The sequence below is a fragment of the Psammomys obesus genome, unplaced genomic scaffold, assembly GCF_907164565.1.
Source record: "Psammomys obesus unplaced genomic scaffold, mPsaObe1.curated_primary_1811, whole genome shotgun sequence".
In the NCBI taxonomy this organism is placed as follows: Eukaryota; Metazoa; Chordata; class Mammalia; order Rodentia; family Muridae; genus Psammomys; species Psammomys obesus.
In genome coordinates, this window is record NW_026593286.1 from 9956645 (window position 1) to 9977721 (window position 21077).

General features: G+C 43.4%; 1 protein-coding gene across 1 annotated transcript in view; it reads left to right on the forward strand.

The window, feature by feature from the left end:
- Col4a4 (collagen type IV alpha 4 chain) overlaps positions 1 to 21077 on the forward strand; it is a 112939-nt gene that overhangs the window by 35621 nt on the left and 56241 nt on the right. The window contains exons 5-19 of the mRNA XM_055616421.1: positions 1347 to 1481; positions 2881 to 2925; positions 3557 to 3673; positions 6808 to 6876; positions 7961 to 7996; positions 9592 to 9654; positions 11391 to 11426; positions 11623 to 11664; positions 13485 to 13565; positions 14299 to 14352; positions 14562 to 14621; positions 15483 to 15527; positions 17140 to 17193; positions 17986 to 18055; positions 19166 to 19270. Coding sequence (XP_055472396.1) covers positions 1347 to 1481; positions 2881 to 2925; positions 3557 to 3673; positions 6808 to 6876; positions 7961 to 7996; positions 9592 to 9654; positions 11391 to 11426; positions 11623 to 11664; positions 13485 to 13565; positions 14299 to 14352; positions 14562 to 14621; positions 15483 to 15527; positions 17140 to 17193; positions 17986 to 18055; positions 19166 to 19270 — 1012 coding nt within the window. The remainder of the gene's footprint in view (positions 1 to 1346; positions 1482 to 2880; positions 2926 to 3556; positions 3674 to 6807; positions 6877 to 7960; positions 7997 to 9591; positions 9655 to 11390; positions 11427 to 11622; positions 11665 to 13484; positions 13566 to 14298; positions 14353 to 14561; positions 14622 to 15482; positions 15528 to 17139; positions 17194 to 17985; positions 18056 to 19165; positions 19271 to 21077) is intronic.

The following is a 21077-nucleotide window of genomic DNA, read 5'->3' on the forward strand; positions in this document are numbered from 1 at the left end:
TATCTATCTATCTATCTATCTATCTATCTATCTATCTATCTATCTATCTATCTATGTTTCTTGAGACAGGGTTTCTCTGTGTAGTCCTGGCTGTCCTGGAACTCCCTCTGTAAAACAGGCTGGCCTCAAACTCACAGGGATCCTCCTGTCTCTGCCTCCTGCGTGCTGGGATCAAAGGCGTGCGCTGCCCACCATCACCCAGCTAAAATGTTCCTTTATAAATGATACAGTTGTGAGTGTCATTGGGGGTAAGAGGTTTTTTTGTTGTTGTTTTTTGTTTTGTTTTGTTTTCCTTAATGGATTTTAGATGATTTGAAGAACCACAAAACCTCACAGCCCAACTATGAAGGAACTTGATGAGTGTTTTCCGACTCTAATGGGCTATGACACACGCTGAGCTCTGGCGGGAAAACAAGCTGAGCACGTTTGCACCGCAGTGTGGGCTGCTGTGCATTCAGACCCCCAGGTGCTGGTGACGGCCTTATTACTCACCAGCTCATTTGCCATCTCCTTTCCGCTTACTGTCAGCACTGTCGCTGAAGACGGCAAGGCAGGTTATTTCACATAACATGTGAGTCGAATACACTTTCTCTCCTCGCTCAGTTGAAGACAGAGACAGAGTGTTGAGACACAGCGTCGTTCAGACAAGCTGATTCTACGTCTCAGTCCATTCAAACAGCCTCTTTGCCGCCAGAGGTTGATTATTTTATAAGGAAATAAACAACTGAATTTCTGCAAATCAAAATTATATTTTGATAGAATTTTGTTTCCTGGAAGTTCAAAATCACTTCCTACAGTTGGCACAGGGGCATAGGTGGGGATTAGCAACAGGACATAAAAAAAATCATTATCCCTTTGAAGTCTATCAGGCACTTTCTCCCTCACTCATAGCTGTGTTCTGCACGTGCTGAACATGGTAGCAGTAAGAGTTTCATATGTTTAGTTCTATGATTCCCAGCATATCTCAGGAGCCACGAATGCACTTGGCAGCGTGAAAATAATAGCACAGCTTTAATCCACCCATATCTGCAAACATATATGTGTCCTCCTGGACCCATACACACACATGCAAGCACACACACACACGCACACACACACACACACACACACACACACACACACACACAGGCATATATGCACACAGTCCCACGACGATGCAAATTTACCATTGAGCTTAAAATCGGCTTGAAAAGGCAATGCTATAGCTTCTACTTGTATTCGGCAGTCGTTTGTGTTTCTATTAGAATATGCTCAACTCTAATGTTCTGATTTTTCTATATTCACAGAGAAGTGCCTGCATTAGCAAACAGCATTCATGGCTTCTTTTGCTCATCTTTTTATTTCAGGGTCATCCAGGACCACTGGGGCCACAGGGACCAATAGGGCCCTTGGGACCCCCGGGACCCATTGGGATTCCGGGAGAAAAAGGAATGAGAGGTGACAGTGGCCTTCCCGGACCAGCAGGGGAAGAAGGAGGCAAGGTGAGTTAATGAATATCTTACCTGTCTCCAGCGCCCAGGGTTTGTTTGCTTGTTTAAAAGTCTCAGGACAGTTTACTCATATGTAAAGAAAACTCCCCCCTATAGACAAGCTGTAAATCGCAGAAGCTGCCTGAAGGAGGAGAATGGAGAAGAGAAGGGAAAACATGTTCAGTCTAAGCTGGCATGAAGGCATAGAGGCATGGGGGCATGGAGGTTAGACACATGACGGACAAACAGCCCCGTGACAGGCAGGAGAACTTCCGGGAAAAGTAAGGGAGCCGAAGCTGTTGAGGAAGCCCAAAGTGTTAGGAGAAGTGTGTTTAAAGAGAGAGATAGAAAGTTGAAGTCATCCCTTCTGAATAATTTGAGGCATGCGCAGGTTTGCAGCACTCCCAGCCGGTAGCCTGGTAAGTGGCTGCCCCGTGGGTAGCGACTCTGGGAAGGAAAAGTACAGTATCTCATTAAAGGACAATTTATTCTGCCCATCTCTTCATAACACTCAGGTTCATGCGTGCACCTGGTCAGAAACTAAGACACAGGACTCTGCGTTAGCCAGTCTTTTTCCCAGCCCCTCTCCCGGGGAGCAAGCTGCTTGAGAACATTTCTCCAATCTGTAAATGTCCACGTGGAAGACTTGTGGCGTTCATCGGCTTTCGGGACAATCCAAAAGAAGCATTGAGTGTGACAAGCTGAACCTTTCATTTTTCAGTCAACAATATGTCTTAGAGAGTATCTATCCTATGCTAATTTCCTTTTTCTTTTTTTTTTCCTTTTTTGGTTTTTTGAGACAGGTTTCTTTGTGTAGCCTCGGCTGTCCTGGACTCACTTTCTAGACCAGGCTGGCCTCCAACTCATAGAAATCAGCCTGCCTCTGCCTCCAGAGTGCTGGGATTACAGGTGTCTGCCACCAGGCCCAGCCTATGTTAATTTCTTAACCCACATATATTTCTTAGGAAAAAAACAAAAAAACACTGAATATGCCATCTTGTGTGTAAAACCACAGCCTGTTTTCTGTTGGTGTAAATATGATTTTGATTTTTTTTCAGCTCTACAGATACAGTGCCAGGGCAGGGATATAACCCCATCAATTATTGTTGTTCACATTAAGAGTCTGTTGTCCTGGGAAGGATGCTGAGGGCTGGAGTTTGACAGCATGCTGAACGTTTGACTTGGGTTGGTTCTGCCGAGTTGCCTTCCTAGACCCATACAGCAGTGTGCTTTAAATTTAAGGATGCTCCTTAAATCTAGGGGCCTAGAGCAATCAGTGTAAAAACGAGTGACAACGAGTGCTAAGGTCTTTTGATCTGGGATTACCAGCTGTTCATAGTTTCGGGTAAATGTACTTGCCGATCTAATAATTAAGTCATTTTTACGTCTTTGTTTCGTATTTTGGAATTAGGGTCCAACTGGTGTCCCTGGATTTCCAGGCTTGGATGGCGTTCCTGTAAGTGTGCCCACACTTTTCTCCGTTGTTTTAAAAAAGAAACAGCCGCTAGAAGCCTTAAAGCGATGCAGAGTTGTGGCAGTGTGCATATGTCATCTGAGTATGCGGGAGGCTGAGGCAGGGGGATTGTGAGTTTGAGGCCATCTTGGTTTGCATATGGGAACCAGAAAACAGAAAAAAAAAAAAGAAAGAAAGAAAGCAAACAGACACCATCATAAACAAATGTCCCTGAAAAACATATGCTCAAAGAAGATGTATGATTGGTTCTTGCTCTTAAATTTTCTAAGATAATTAAAGAATGCTTATTCAATTTTGTGCAATAATTCCTGAATCAAAACATTTTACACAAAGAGCAGAGTCATACAGCACAGAAGCTCAGTGGAAGAAGGAAGCCGGTTTTGGGGAACATTACAATGCAGCAGACTCCTCCAAAGTTGGAGAATAACTTACCATGGACACAGTACATTTTAAAGCTGCAATTTTACCATGTAACACTTTTAGGAAACCTCACAAAAGGAAACAAGTAAACAGACCAGTCGTAGTTTCTGAAATTCGGTGGTCCAAGTGGGACAACCTTTGCATTGGGGTTTTTCTTGTGGAAAGATTTCATTCACGGTCCTGTCTTCTGCAGGGTCACCCGGGGCCTCCAGGACCCAGAGGCAAACCTGGTGTGGATGGCTACAATGGCTCAAGAGGGGATCCTGGATTTCCAGGAGAAAGAGGAGGTCCTGGCCGGGGAGGCCCCCCTGTAAGACCGTTAGCACAGCCTCGAGTGATCCTAAGTGAAAAGACTTTATCCATTGCAGGAATCAGTTTGCTCTATGTGGGAAGTGGAGTCGCTGCAACGTTGCCTCCAGCACGGTGAACTACAATAGGTGTTTGGGAAGGGGGTTGGCGAGGTGGATAGAACCAGAATGTGTAGGGGCTTCACAGGCCGTGGGAAGAGAAACGCTGAGTGGCTTTAAGGAGGGGTGTGAACCAACTGGTTTCGTTAAGGCATTTCTGGTTTCTGCACAAAGACTGGGGAGTTAAGGAGGAGGGGACACTTTACCAAAACTTACACCCCACCATGCAGGCTGAGTTTGTGTTTACCTATAGCTTCAGCAAGGGATAGGGATATTCCCTTATTCTGGCCACCCACCTTCCCACATCTCTCACTTAAGTGAAAATCAGAAAAAGTTTGGCCTGGGTCAGGATGTACTGTACGAAATTCCCAAAGAACTAATAAAAACTGAGAAAAAAAAAATTAAATAAATAAATAAATAAATGCTTTCCCTTAAGAAAAAAGTCTCTCAGCCTTTCTCCCTTGCTATTTAAATAACTCTTCTCCAATTCTCGCAAAAGGTTTCCTAGCGGCACGGTTTCCTAGCGGCACTACCGGAGCCATCCGTTTTCTCTTCATTGCTCTTCCCAGTGCTCTCCACTGAAGGAGGACTGGTTAGAACATAGAACTCAGAAGGAATTCCAGGCTGGCACATTTCTTGATATCCCATAAAAATCACCTTGAGTGCTAAGGTTCTCAACCAAGTCCATTCTGCTCTAAGTTCCCGAGCAGCGAGCCGAAGGTACACATCCTCTGCTCTTCCCGCTAGACCAGGCTTCACTCCACTGACTCAGGCATTTCAGAGGGCGGGGGCTCTCAGGGCTAGCTTTGCCATAGCAAGCAGTGCTGGCGCACGGTTGGAACGCCACAATGGCTCCTTGGTTGAGCAGCGTTCTCTCTTTTTGGCTCTTCTGAACAGCCTGCTTGTAAAGTGAGACTTTCATGAATGCTAAAGCTAAAGTAACCTCAGCCACTCATGGGAAAGTTGCTTCTGTCTTGTGACTTTTTAAGTGTTGGAGTTAATCCGTTAAAATGTTGCTGTCGCTTATAAGTCCGTGAAGTTAAAAAAAAAAACTTTTGAACTAATATTTATGTAGTTCTTTGTAATCTGAAACAGTGAGAATCAAAGCGCCGTGTTGTTTGGTTAAAAAAGAATTCTCCAGACTGTTTTGAACAGTGCTTCCCTTTTTCATATCATGTAATATATAATATCAAATTAACCTTTTTTTTCATGCTGTGGCAAAATGTCACTCTCTTTGTTTGGGTCAGTTTTCATTATTGAGAAATATCTCCCTATGTTTTTTTCAGCGTGAAGTCGTTGCCCAAGTCATTTCCTTTTCATCACAGCCATTGAGTCTCTGTGGAGGAGCCCATCCTCCCTATTTGCTCTGGCCGCCATGTTTCTTTCTAACTCCACTTCCGCTCTACCCCAGTTTCACTTGCAACATCATAAATGCTTTTCTCTGTTTGTTTCCCTTTCCTCTTCCAAGACAAATTCCCTCTCTCAAGTAGCTGTCTTTGTAAAATGTTACTTGGGTTTATCTTTAAGAGATAAGGAAGCTACATATTTATGTGTTTTGCTGTGCTATTCTCTAGTCTGTCTGTCTCTCTCTGTGTATACATGTGTCTGAATAAAAGATTTATAGTCACACTCTCATAGACAAAATCTCACCTGTGTTCCTGTAGACAACCTACCTGAAACTCACTGGGTCACAAAAAAAAAAAAAAAAAAAAAGACACAAAAACAGAAGGGACACTACATGGGAAGAAGGAAATCAACAGAAGTGGGAGGGGGACAAGGGAGAGTAACTGGATGAATACATTATGTACTTGTACGAAAATGCCTAATAATGCATTAAAATAAAAAAGAAATGAGAAATGGACAAGGTCATGCAGTAATCGATCATGGCAGGCTTATGCAGTGGTCAGTCATAGCAAGCTTTGAAACACATGATTCGTCACTCGTCATGACCAGTCTGTTATTCATATACTGATTTGTGGATCAAGGAGCAAACAGTGATTTTTTTTTTTAATCTGGGGGATCAAACCAGGATCTCAGGTTTGCCAGACAAGCATTCTGCCTCCAAGTTATAGCTCTAGCCTTTGTGCCGCTATTTGATTGATTTCCATTATCATAACTGATTTAACTCAATGTGGGACTGAAATCCATGCAGACAGGAACTGTAGGAAGCCAGGACTGCCTGCGGAGGCGAAACTGATTCCTCAAGGAAACAGTTGATGAGACTTACCAGAAAGCCATTGAGTTTCTCCCACTGGGGGGAAAAAAAGTCAGGAGCTGTTACTGGTGGGATCATTGGGAAATTCATACTCATTCACAGAGCTTGATAATATGAAGAAGGCAGAAATTCTATGTGACAAACAATTTAATGCATGTAAGATAGCAACTGGGATTTTAAGTTGTTATATAGAAGAATTATAATGGAATCCATTGAGCTAATTTATTTAACCATCTAAAAATGCTCTAAACTGCTGGACATAGTGGCTTTTGCCTTTAATCCCAGTTCTTGCGAGGTGGAGGCAAGCAGTTCTCTGTGAGTTTCAGACCAGCCTAACCTAAATAGCCAGTTCCAGGTCAGCCACTCCTACATAGTGTCACCTTGCCTTAAAATATCACCCACCCAGCCACCCAAACAAAATAGGAACAGCTTCACAGGAGGGAAAGTGCTGTACATTTTGAAAGTCAGTCTTACAAAGATCATATACGCTCTATTTTGAAAACAAATACCCGCATGGATCAAATTAATACTCTTAAGAATTTTTTGCTGGGGCATAAATTAAATTGCAAAATCATTTATTTGTAAGAATAATTCCTTGCACTGTATTATGAGAAGATGCAGTCTTTCTGCTGCCTGATTAGTAAGTATCCATTAGTGAGTGGCTTGCCTTCACAGACCTTATCAGAATGCCTGAGATTTTTGAATCTTGGACCAGTAACAATCGGGGAGACCATAAATCCATCCCAGTGAAATGACCGCAGTGCTGACTGAAATTTTGAATATTGAAATGGCAATCCATTTTTTTTTCTCTTTCCTTTTCAGGGTCGCCCTGGGGAAAAAGGAGAAAAAGGAAGGTCAGTGTTCATTTCAGGAGGCCTTAAAGGTATTCAGGTGAGTGTTACGGCCATTGTGGGCTTAAGAAAGGCATTTTCCCAACAAGAAACACACGGGCAGGGATTTCTTACAAAGTTCTATTGAATGTACTGATTTTTTTTTTTTTTTGTCATGAACCCGACACAACAATATGGCTGTCTTCCTCTTGTAGGGAGGCACAGGTCTTAGTTTCTATGGCTATAGATTTCCTCGCCTTCTACACATTCAGAATGATAAGGACGCATTCATTCCAAGGTTCCTTGGGTTCGTCGCTGTTGTTATTTGGGCCGGGCAGTCATTTGTGGAGGGCTGACCTGAGACTCACAGGGCACTGGGAGCTCTGAGGTGGCCTTCATTGAGTGGCACTGAGAGACCAATACCACAGAAATAACTATACCTAAAAGTGGTAAAATCTGAAAGGGTACCTTGAGTAAAACCTGCTTAGAAAAAGCCTGTGTCTAAGAGCATGCACACACCGTGATTGGCATGCAGAGCAGTCAAACCTTAGCATCGAGTTGAGTGCTAGGATGGATATGCCAGCAGCAAGGGATGCTCCTGTCACCCTGGAGTGATGCTTCTCAATGCCGTCACTCTTTAGTACAGTTTCTCATGGTATGTGGACCCCCGCTACAAAATCATTTTCGTTGCTACTGCATAACTGTGATCTCGCTACCGTTATGAGTCATCATGTGATTGCCTGACATGCGGGGTATCGGATAGGTGACCCCAAAGGCGTCGCGACCCAGAAGTTAAGAGCCACTAGTCTAGACCAAGGCCTGGTGAGGCCACTAGACCAGAAATAGGTGTGTTGTGAGGAAACAGGACATTTAGATCCACACACTAGAGTAAGGTGAGCAGAAGGACCATCACATCTTTCTTTGATGTTGTCCCAACCCCAACAACCTTGTCTAGTCTCTAGTAGATAGGAGAACAAACAAAGAAAACCCACTCCACTGAATGCTTCCATGGTTTTCTTCTCGAAGGGAATCTGCTGTCTACCTAGGCCAGTACAGCTCATTCCTGTTGCATTTGTCTTTCTTTGTCATCAATGTCCTAGAAAGCTGTCCTCCTCTTGTAAAACAGCATAACGTTGTCATTGCAGGGAGACCGTGGGGACCCAGGACCGCCCGGCTTACCTGTAAGTCTCCCGAGCAGACCGCGGACATCTGCCTTCTTTGCAAATAGCACTTCAGATTTTATGTCCAACAGGACCAGCCACGAAATGTGTGAGACCCAACCATATAGAATAAAAATGAGGGAGGGAGGGTGGGAATGGGAGGGAAGGAGGGAGCGGGATACAGCTTGGATACAGAGTTAATGTAACTAATAATAAAAAATTTTTTAAAAAAAGTATTTCATGGCACTGAGAGCAGGGTGTTAAGTCCATGCCCTGTGAGACCCTAGTTCACTCCCCCCCGCCCCAGGAAGCAGTCTCTGAGCTCAGCAAGCTGCCTCTTACAGACACATACACACACACACACACACACACACACACACACACACAACCTTCTGCATAAATGTAGCGAACGGAATTTAATGCCACTTCTGTAACATTTTTGCCTGCCAAATTAGTAACTTTTTAATACTATTTTTGCCCCATTTCATCTCCCTGGAGTTTGTCACTCAGTGATCATATTAGCCTTTCTACTTGATCAGTGTTCAGGAGACTGAAACTGAACGAATTTTGCCTCGCAGGGATTAACCTGTTCTTCTACTTTGCGGCTTCTGGCTATGCACAGAGTTACTCTTGCCGGCAGGTCCCTAACTGTACGGACGCTCGATTTCCATGTAATAAATGAGGTGCTTTGGATGCCACTGTTGAAATAGATGCCAGTTCATCCTCCTAAAGAGGGCAGAGCTTCATATTACTCATTTGATGTAGGTTGGAGAGCAGGGGTCTGTTCTATCCAGCCTTCCAGGATTGCCTGGCCACCCCTACCATCTTCCATTGTGTAAGCCATGATGCTGACAACTTACATGAGGCAGAAAATTGCTTATGTCTCTACCATCTGTATCTTGGACTGGGGACAGTGTTTCTGGGGACTTTGGTCTTCTAAGCCACATTCCAAGACTATTTTTTTTTAAGTACAAATACATTAATATTTAAATACGGGGACTGGGGAGATGGTTCAATGGTTAAGAGCACCTGCTGCTCTTGCAGAGGACCTGGTCTTGGTTACCAGCACCCACACGGAGGTTCATAACTGTCTGTGGCTTTAGGTCTAGGGGATACACAATGTCCTCTTCTGGCCTCTGCATGCACACCACACATAGACATACAAACAGGCAAATATTTATAAGCATAAACTAAAAATGTCCCTAAATAGGAATGATACCAAAGACTAATATGAAAAGAGATCTTGATGTGTATAAAGCTATAGTGAAATTGGGCAGAGCTAGTGAAGGTCCCTTGTTTGTGACTTTCATTATTACCTAGACTTGTTTGTGAGGTGTGGATTGTTCTCTTGACCTGAAGGGAGCCCTACAGTAGAGTGTGTCGTGCTTACTGGAGTGCTGCTCCCAACTCTGCCACAGATGCTCTCACTGATGAATGTGTGCGGGAGGGGTAAGGTGTTGGGGGGAATGTGAGGGGGTTCCAGACTGTTTCAAAGGGTAAGGATTATCCTTACAAGTGTAAGGATAATTGTGGTTTTCACGTAAATGTGCTGATCTCTCTCTCCCTCCCTCTCTGTCTCTGTCTCTCTCTCTCTGTGTGTCTGTCTCTTCTCCCAGGGCCTTAGGGGTCCACAGGGATCACCAGGACCCATGGGGCATGCTGGTGCACCAGGGCTGACGGTAAGTATGCTGCCGAAAACAAAACTGCATTTTTGGTGAGGCTGATGAAACACCCTTATTGTCAGGGACCCATCTTGGTGCACGGGTTCCCTAGAAAAAGCCACTGTCCACACAGCAAAATAGCCCATCCGTGTTTAAAAGTCCACTGTGTGTCCCTTTCAGTTTAAATGGCACATAATGGTCCACATGGGGCCAGAGAGATAGCTTTCCACAGGAGCCTGAGGACTTGAGTTCTATCTCAGAACTTACACCAAAGATCCACCCATGGCAGCACATGCTTCTAATGCCAGGGCTGAGGAGGCAGATATAGGTGGAACTCTGGGCTCCCTGACTAGCTGGCCTAGCCTCATTAATGCACCCCATATTTCAGTTGGAGACACTGTCTTTAAAAATAAGAAATGACATCTCAGATGGATCCTGGTCTCTACATGCACTCCACACACATTCATCTTCATACACATGAGCCCATACATGCTTACACACACACGTACAATTGTATGTATTCATGAGCTACAGCCTGATGTTTGGATACATGCATTTACTGTGCAGTGATCCAAATCTGGACAGTCAGCACATCCACAGCTTGTAACATTCACCATTTCTTTGTACGGGAAGCATGTAAACCTTCGGGAGCCATTTTGTAATGTGCGATAATCCCCCTCTTCCTATCCAGTCTTCCCAGACTCTGGCAACCACTATTTTTCTCCTTACTCATATGAGATCAAAGTTTTATCTTCCTTATAAGAATGAAAGCAGTGGTGTGAACAACGTTAAAATCAGATGTTTCCTAACTGACACTGTTATGTGGCTATTCCTATAGCCACATACTGACCACTTGGACACCAGACTCAGATTGGTGGAAGTTTATCAAATGCTGAACAAAAACTGACCAGTCAGGGCCATAATCTGGACTTGGAGAGAGACTATGATGCTGGTCTGTTTGTTTGTTTGTTTGTTTGTTTGTTTAAGATTTGTTTATTTATTATTTATATAGTATTCTGTCTGCATGTATGCCTACGTTCTGGAAGAAGGCACCAGATATCATTATAGATGGCTGTGAGCCACCATGTGGTTGCTGGGAGTTGAACTCAGGACCTCTGGAAGAACAGTTAGTGCTCTTAACCTCTGAGCCATCTCTCCAGTCCCCTGCTGGTTTATTTCTAAGGCAGTTTTTTTTTTATATGAAAAACCATAACCAGGGAACAACCAGGTAAGCAGGTATAGGAAGAGAGGAGGGCAGCATCACATCATTTTGACTAGCTAAACATAATTGATTTTGTTCCAAGTGTATTGTGTTGTATCTAGATAACTAGACAAAGCACTTTAAGCTGATTGGCTGGGATTTAGGGTAGAAGAACTCTTGGGAGCTTTCCAGCTTTCTGGGAGTAAGGAACATGTCTTGATTGTTAACTGAAGCCGAGCATGCATTTATCATCTGTTGTTTGATTCTAAGCAGGGACTATTGAACTACTGAATTGTATCCTGGTCTCAGGCATGTAGACCTGAGAACTTGAACTTAACTTCACCTTATGCTCAAAATGGAGACTTGCAGGCAAAATGGCTTCTGATATGCTAAAGGCTGCAGCAGGTATAGAGGGGCCATAGTTAAGCTAAGAACTAAAGTAGGTCTCAACAGAGGGGCTAGAGAGTTTAAGCAGGTTACAACAAAACTTGAGGTAACCAGGAAAGACATCCTGATGACTATGATTGATGGTTGATGTTCTTCTTTGATTTAGGGACCAGTCGGTCATCCTGGGAGCCCTGGGTTGAAGGTAAGTTCTGAAGACATCATTAGAATCTGCCCTCTGTGAATAACTGGTCGTGGACTCTGTCTCCATCATACCTTTCCTCTTATCACACTTCCCACTTAAGTAAACCTTAATGAGTTACACAGATAAAAGTCTTAATTGCTTTTCATCACCTTTTGAAAACTAAAAAGCAATTCGAGTTGTTTTCTTTTCCTTTCAGGGAGATTCTGCTGCAGGATTAAAAGGGCAAAAGGGAGACCCGGTAAGGATCGCTTGTGAAGAAGGGCAGATGTTAGGATGTGTGCCTTCTCTAGTAACAGAGGCCCTTGCAATCATTAGTGTTCATTGGGCAGACACTGTCCAACTCTATAGCTCATAACTTTTGTTTGCTGAGTTAGCTTACCATAGCTGTAAAATGACAGTTCTCACAGAGGATAGTACCAGGTCTAGGAAAGTAGCTTCATGAGTGGGGTACTCTAGGAAGGTGCTTTAAAGTGGTGGCTTATCTGGGCTTCACCTGAATGCCCAACATGGCGTAGGTAGGTAGGTTCGTCTTTTGCCAGACTAGAGAAATAGCTCTTGAGCATGCATTCCATGGCAAGGTGGGGTCGACATTAGTAAGACAGACCTGTTCCCTGTTGACACGGAGTTCCAGGGTAGTTGAGCTACAGCACAGCTGTTTAACAAGAGTCAGGAACACATACGAAGACTTCCTGATGTAGGAAACGCCCCCATAGGATAGTGAACATGAAGGCCAGGTCGCAGAACTAGAAACTCAAGTTTGTAAAAGGAACAACAAAGGACACGAATGTCAGGCGTGGTGATGCATGCCTGCAATCCCAGCCTTGGGGGGGTGAAACCTTGTCCGTGGGAGCACACATACAGACGCATGTGCACACACGCGAACACACACACACACACACACACACACACACATTCTTGGAAAAGTTGGGCAAAGTGTTCCATCCTTTTCAGCACAGCATTAGGGAGGTGGAGATAGGAGGATTAGGAGTTCAGGACCGCTTTTTTTTTTTGACGGGGGGGGGGGGCTACATAACAAGTTTGAGGCCAGTTGGCTACATTAGACATTATCTAAAACTTAAAAGAAAATAATAAAAGCGGAAACACCGCTCTACCTGTGTGTTACTAAGTATCGCTGGGCGATGTGGTTGTGGATCGATCACGTTTTATTCTTCAGGCTTTCCTTTGTATGTGTGGCCATGCTAATGATATGATACTTTTTAGGATATGAAAAACATAGTAGCATGGCCCAGTTTGGAAGATACTCCCTTTTTGTTGGTCCGTACATGTTGTGTTTGGACTTCAGCGGTGAGGCCAGGGGTGGTTATCATCATCAGTACATATTGCTTACTCCTGTGCTGTTTATGTGTTTGTTCAGTCATCTACTTACAAAATATATGTGGCGGCCAATATATCAACACTGTTAGCTAACAAGATAAACCTCACAGTATACCTAACTTCTGAGCACTTCGAGAGCCTCCCTGGTCTGTGCAGAGCCAGAGTCCTCAGTTACACTATTTTCAGTAAACTTGAGATGCTATCCTTCCTGAAGACACCTAGACGTGCCAGGCAGTCCATGTTAGCCTCCAGCCTGTGATGCTTCGGCCTCAGCCTCTTATGGGCTGAGATCACTATGGGATTATTACAGTTAGCTTGATGCTAGTTTTGAAACTGCATTTCACAAGACGCCGTTCACACTCACGAGGAGACGAGTGTGTATGTGTGAGCATGCATTGTGTGCGATGGCGTGCGTGAGTAATCACCACAGAACCCTACGCCAGCTGTCTTGTCTCTAATAGCAACATTGTGGATCATTTTTGTTTTTATTTTTTATAAAATCTTAAGTCATATTTTCGTAAGAATAAATAGAATAAATAAATAGAATAAATAAATAGAATTTTGTACCACACAATACATTTTCCATGATTTTTATTTTTAATCTAGGACACAGAGGGTTGGAAACATTATTTGTGGGTGAAAGTTTTTTGGGTTTTGTTTTGTTTTGTTTTGCTTCAAAACATAAGTTAAGATGAAATCCCTATTTTCTTGATGTTTCTAAAGGGTGAAGTTGGCCAGCACGGTCCTCCTGGGCCCACCGTGGTTGTGCAGCCACCTGAGTTGAGTCTCTATAAAGGAGAGAAGGTAAGGCGCACTCACCTCCCAAGTCACCTCGTGAGGCACGGATAGGAGACCTTTCCTGCACATGTGCGGGGCTGAGCTTCTCGGCACCGTCACACGAATCTCAAAGCTGCCTCAGTTGCCTGGTCCTCCTGTCATTCCCCGTGGGAGGCTTAGAGCCGTAGCATGTTCTTAGCTGCCGAGGGGAGCACTGGGCATGGGCTGAGCCAAGTCCCCCACAACCCAGGACCTCAGAATGCTGTTCCGATGTGCTGACGGCAAAGATCAGGGGGAGTCCCGCTGCCCTTTCAGAGGTGGGCTTCGTGTTTGGAGGGCCGAGAAGCTAACAAGTGAACAGAAGTGGGCACATAAGAGGCTTTGGGAAAATCCTGATTCACCTGGCCACCTCCGACACTGCATCCCCAATGCCGGATGCGCGGCCTGCACTCGTAGTAAAACTATGGCTTAAACTCTCCTACCTTACCAAAAACAAGCACATTCTCCCGACAGCTGTATTCCCAACCCTGCATCTGACGTCCGTTTCTGTAGCTCACCTCCATGTCCCCATATGCTTCTCATACTGGCCCAAATAACACCAGGGTTTTAGGTCGTCTTAAGTCTTAGTTGCTGATTTGATCCCTTACACACTTTAAAAAGAAAGCCTAATGAGAAACAGGTTGTCAAAAGAAATGATTTATGAAGCGTATGGAATTCAGTGAACACTATGTAATCGGATTGTATCAATCATACTTTTTAGGGTATAAAAGGAATTCCTGGAATGATTGGACCTCCAGGACCTCCAGGACGCAAGGTAATTTAAATTCCTTTCATTTATTAAAGCGAGACAACGTCTTCATCTAATTTGTTTGCGTGGCTTTATCATTACTTTAATTACAGCTGGAATTTTCCATTATCTAGTATAACCTCACAAACTTTCTCTGTAAAGAAGTGGCTCTCTTTAAGCTGTTTTGGACATTTTATGTTTTGTCAAAAACGTCATAACATTGTCATCTTTTATAGGGAGTGCCTGGTATCGGGATGAAAGGCGAGAAAGGCATTCCTGGGTTCCCAGGGCCCCGGGTAAGGATCGTTAGTCCTAAGCCTCAGGAAGTTTGGAAGCATTGCTTGATCACACACCTTCGAGACTATAACTGTGCCCCATGAGCTAAAATGTAGAAACTGTCTCACATACAGCGACATATTTTGCACAAGAGCTAGGGTGTTCCGTTCCATGTCTGTTATTTGGAGACAACAGGCACAAGACAGTGGAGCCGGGGAGGCGGGTGACAGGGTTGTGGCTGTTTCTGTTAGCTCACTTTCAGTGTGGCAGGTTGCCTGTTCTGATTAGTTTGAACCTGCTTCATAAACTAAGGTGTCGATGGAAGGGTATCTAGGAAGAAAGCACTCTGTCTGCCCCTAGATGTCACCTAACGTTGTCAGTAATGGCATGCTCTGTGGATGCACTAGAGAGGCCTAGTCCAGTAGGCTTAGGTAACTCTAGTTTTGGTACCAAATAGTCCATTACTGGCTTTTGCGTCATTTTTATTGCTAAAGTTGCACAGAGCAAACTGTTCATTTCCATGCAAATGAATGTACTGCAGATTTTAAAGATATTTGACCTAGTGCAAGCTTTATGCTAAATAATTTAACTTGGAAGAGTAGAAACAGCAAAAGCATGCATATTCTTAATTAAACACTGGCAATGATGTGAATTTTCTGACTAAGAATAAAGCTTAAGTGGAATGAAAAATGGCCGAAGTACATAGAACCCATTTTATGGTGATTTTGTTCTGCCGAATATCAATGCATATCAAGACTATGTAATATTATTCTGCTGCATATCCAAGCACATCAAAACTATCTATCAATACAAGATTATCAAAGATAAAAACATCATGCCTTATGTTTGTGCTCTCCTTGTTGATTTTTTGTAATTATTAGGGTGAGCCTGGTTCCCATGGATCTCCAGGTTTTCCAGGATTCAAGGTTAGTGCACATCCTGGCAGAGGGGACAGATGTGTTTCCAATAGTGCAGGGGGCTTAGCACCATGGTGAAGCTGTACTTTTGTGTGTGAACGCTGACAGGAATTGGAAAGGCAGATGAATTCTTTGTTTTTCTTAGGTCTTAATTTACTACATTTATTTATTTTATTTGTGGTGTGTGTGTGTGTGTATGTGTGTGTGTGTGCATGGCCCTGTGCATACGTGAAGCTGAGGACAGTTTGAGGGAGTCTGTTCTTTTCTTCCGCTGTTTGGGTCTGGAGATAGAACCTTGGGCTTTGTGGTCAAAACCTTAACTCATGGAGTCATTTCACCCTGTCTTAGTTAGGGTTTCTATTGCTCTATTGCTGTGAAGAGACACCATGACCACGGCAACTCTTACAAAGGGAAACATTTAACTGGGGCTGGCTTACAGTTCGGAGGTTTAGTCCATTATTGTCTTGGCGGGGAGCATGATGGTGTACAGGCAAATGTGGTGCTGGAGAAGTAGTTGAGGGTTCTACATTCAGATCCTGCGGCAGCAGGAAGAGAGAAAGACACTGAGCCTGGCTTGAGCTCCTGAAAGCTCAAAGCCCACCTGCAGTGACACACTTCCTCCAACAAGGCCATACCTACTCTAAGAAGGCCGCACCTCCAATAATGCCACTCCTTACGAAGCTATGGGAGTAATTTTCATTCGGACTACCACACACCCTATCCATGTTTTATTTTAAAGATTTAGTTTCATTATATATTTAATTTATATATTTAAATTATATATATTTATAAAATGCATATATTATAGAATATATTATGTATTACATTGTGTTAATATAATTCATCTGAGCGTGTATTTATATAATTTTAAATTATGTCGTTTATCTAAACGTGTATTTGTATAATTTAAAAGTGTATGTAGAGTTATGAGCACATGCAAGTGCAGGCGCCCACAGAGTCCAGAAGACATCAACAGCTATGAGCCACCCAGCAAGGATCATAGGAATCCACAACCTCCTGCAAGAGTAATTCACGCTCCACACCACTGTAGCATCTCTTCAGCTCCCTCTGGGTTTCCTGAAACAAGTTTTGCGTAGGCCAGGTTGGCCTGGAACTCATTACAAATTTGTGTAATTGAGACTGGTCTCGAGCCCCTAATTCACTGATCCTATTACTGTTTCATCTTAAGTGCTAGGATTACAAGCCTGTGCTATACACCTGGCTTAAATAATTTCATTTTATGTATGATACAGTGGTTTTCAACCTGTGGGTCATGACCCCTTGAGCAACCCTCTGTCTCCAAAAATTATTAACATTATGATTCATAACAGTAGCAAAATTACGTTATGAAGTAACAGCAAAAACGGTTTTACGGTTGGGGGGGTCACGGCAACGTGAAGGACTTTATTAAAGGGGAACATCATTAGGAAGGTTGGGAACCACTGTATCACAGGATCGTGTTGTGGATTTTTAAAACTGAATTACAAAACTGATACAATCCAAGAGTGGTTCAGACTGCCCAGGGTCTCAGTGAGTGTGCGCTGTTTACGTTAGATGGGGGCGAAGTGACATCACCCCAAGCCTAGTGAGCTGTTTGAACTATGTCTGCGGTTGTTTGTAGGGGGAACAAGGACTGGCTGGAGATCCTGGGATGTTTGGATTTCTTGGTCCAAAGGTAAAACCGTGAGTCCAAGTCAGAGAAAATTTTAGATCATTCTGTTATCAAACTAAGGGCTGGAATATCTCAAATAATCAGTGTAACTTCTGAGAGAGACAGATGTAGTCTTATGAATCTTACTTTAATGCATGCTGTGTATTATGTATGAGTTTTCATGCCGTTATTATAATTAGTACATGAATCACAGTTGTGCTTATATTCGCGAAGCAATTGGTTTGAATGTGAATAATAATGAGAGTTTCAAATCTCTCATGAGATCATAGTATTGAGATCATCTGCTTTTGTAACACTGTGGCGGTTTTTTATTCCTTTGTTTTGTAACTTCTGGGATCCAATATTCAGTGCTTGTTCAGAGCAAGCCTGGCTCTTCTCAGAGGATATGATCAAATGAGAGACAATATTTTGCTGCTCTAATGAAATGCAGATTCAGGTCTTGCAAGGTGAATAAATTACTTACACTGGAATGCCTCGTTAGATACTAATGTTCAAAGTATATATAAGAAACGGAGTGACTTATATGGTACTTAACTTACGGGCACACAGTAATCAGTTTTCTGCAGTTCATGTTTTTATTTTTCTTTTGTTATAGCTTTGTCTGTTCATTGTTTATTTGTGGGTGTAGGTGACAGATGCCTGTCAGTTCCTTCTGGAACTCCTTGGCTGACTCACTTCTCTAGCCAGCCAGCTGTCTTTCCATCCCTGATGAATGTTCCTGTGGCAGTCTAACCTTTGCTTACTATCAGGAAGCATCGTTATTCCCAGGGAAAATAAATGAATGAATGATTTCAGGGGGATCCTGGAGATCGCGGGTACCCAGGACCACCAGGCATTTTGGTAACTCCACCACCTCCACTCAAAGGTTTGTGTTCAATTTAGTTCTTCGTAATTTATACCGAAATGGCCTAGACAGGTCGGGAAAAAGAGTTTGGTCCAGTGTTCCTGTGGCTTGCACTCCAGGGAGGATAAAGATCATGAATATTAATATTTAGATACTTTTCTCATCACTGTGACAAAATATACGGCGGAGGGGTTTATTTTGGCTCATGCTTTCATGATGCTAGGGAAGGCATAGTCCAGAAGTGCTGTTGTGGCAGATTTCAGCCGAGTCTACATAGGACGTTCATACTTGGAAGGAGGTACTAACTGCAATCAGGCAGAGCTATGTAGTACTTTCAAAGTTCCTTCCCCCATTGCCTTACTTCCACCATACTGGTCTTGCCTCTCTCTCTTTCTCTCTCTCTCTCCCTCTTTGTGTCTCTCTGTGTCTCTCTCTCTTTTTCTCATTCTCAGAGTGGTTCAAGGAAGGGTTTCTCTGTGTAGCTCCAGCTGCCCTGGAACTCACTCTGTAGACCAGGCTAGCCTAGAACTCAGAAATCCTCCTGTTTCTGACTCCTGAGTGCTGGGATTAAAGGCATGAGCTGCCACTGCCTGGCCTGGCCTCACGCTTTTAAGACTCAGCGACCTCCAAAACCAGTGACACCAATTGGGGTTGGAAGGTTCAAACTCATGAGGGATGACATTTCAGCTTCAAGCCATAGCAGTTACCATGAAGATGTCGCTCAATGTTCAGAAAGAACCTTGCATCCTGGGCTCATGTCCCACTGGCAAATGACATCAAATTTTAATTCAGAATGTAAATATGTGGCAGGTTTTTTATTATTTAAATTTTCAGAAAATAGTTTTTCTTTAGCTGCTAAAAAAATAAAAAGGAGTGAGTTCATTTGACTAACATCTCCCGAGATGTCTGTGAAAGAAGCCTAAATCAGTACCAGGGAACTCTGCTCAAGGCTCGTATGTCTGCAGAGGAGAGGCAGTCAAAGGGGACCCAGTCTGGCACACCCCTTTTGAAATGTGTCAAGAAACTGCAAAAGTGTCTCCTACTTGGACTTTACCGAGACTCACAAAGATTCCTGAATTTCAAGATGTGTGTGGACATTTGTCTAATTACATCTATTGTCACCGTTGTCAGGTCCTCCAGGGGACCCAGGGCCTCCAGGCCGCTATGGAGAACTTGGAGAAGTTGGACTGCAGGGTCCACAAGGACCCCCAGGCAGACCAGGGGAAGCTTGTCCAGGTATGAATCAACCATCTGTCTCAGTGGATTTCCTACCCATACCAGCTGCAATCCTCAATTCTAGCTGATAAGGAGGTGGCCTTAAGAGTTTAGGAAAGATGGTTGCCTGTGTCCACTCCAGGCCCCCTATGCTAAGCTCTGATGTCATAGCAATGGCCTTGGGTTTCTAACATCTTGGAATGCAAACGAATCAAAAGGAGGAATATAGGTTCCTTTACATACATACACACCCACACATACACAAACACACACAGTCTTGGACAATCAGAACTGTTGTGAAGCAAGTATTTGTATGACAGGCCTTCCATTAGATTTCTACTTTCAGAGAACATTTGAAACTTCTGCTAGCTAAAGTATTTACTTAGTTTTACTACTGTCCTGGAAGATTCTATCAGCTGAAATCTACTTGCAGAATTCCACCCATCTACCTAGGTACTGATACTCTATGTCAGATATGCAAATAAACAAGGATTTCAAAAACCTTTGATACATCCTTACTTAAAGTGAAAGGCTCTTTCTCCTTTGCCCAAAGAAAAAAGAGAATCAAGGGAAGCATAGTTTACATGACATTTGACAGAACCTAGAGCAAGTTCTTGCTGCCATAAGGGCCAAGGACCCCTTTGGTAGCTGTGCTGGTCTATATTCCAGTAAGATCAGGAATGGGAGTTTGAAGCCCTTTTCTATTCTGTGAACCCAGGGGAACAGACTAAACCCAGCAGGAGAAAAATCTTGAGTAAATATTTTGCCCAGCCTGTGTCTCTTGAATTTACCAAAGAGTGTTAAGAAATTTGGGGAACTACTCAAACACTACCAAGTTGTGTTCACTTCTCCACAAATCTAACTTCTTCAGTTTTTTAGAGTCTGACAACAACAATATCAAAAAGCCTTGTCCAGATGAGTCAGTCTTTGGAGGCTGCAGTGTGGGTTTAATTGACACCGGATTATATCAGCCAGCAAGACTACCCTCTCTTGGTCAGAAAACACTGAACTACAGTCTTGGCTTTTTGTTTATAATAAAATCATGGGCTGGAGAGATGGTTCAGCCATGTAGGCTCACAATCAAAAATATAATAAAATCATATCTCCATGAATTGAAATCTACCCCCTGGGAACAACATATTCAAATATACAGGAAGATTCTTAAGTCTTTTTAAAAACAGATTACTCCTGTTCTGGGAAGACAGCTCAGTCAGGAAAGTGCTTCTCACTCAAGAGTGAGGACCTGCGTTCAATCCCTGGGTCCCACCCAGGTGTGGAGGTGCACTCTGGGAAGCATAGGGCAGAGAGAGACAGATTGATCCTTGCGGCTCACTGGCTAGACTGCCTAGCCAAACTGGTGAGTTCCAGGCCCGTGAGGGACCCTGTCTTACAAAAGGAGACAGACAGCATCCGAGTAAGGACATGTGAGGCTAAGCTCTGCCCTTCATATATGCACACACGCATACATGCATTTGCCACGCTTCACATGAGTTCAGACAAACAGATACAGCATTCACACCAATCAAATTAACCCAGTGGCTTCTGAATCTAAATATGACCCACAGTAAGACATAGATTTTTATTTTGCATTACATTTCTATCTCATTACCAAGTGTATATACATTAGTTACAATTCAGACTTCACAGGATAATTTTCAGGACATGATATAACCTATTTTCTGTTCCATTTTTTTACTCTGGGGGGCAAAAAGAACTAATGCTAGCCACACTTAATTGGTTCTGTGTGAGAGTGTTGGGTGGCCGGGCCAAGGTGTGTCATAGATTCTAGCCCGTTCTGGTGAAGAGGGTTGGGTATTGTTCCTGGTAC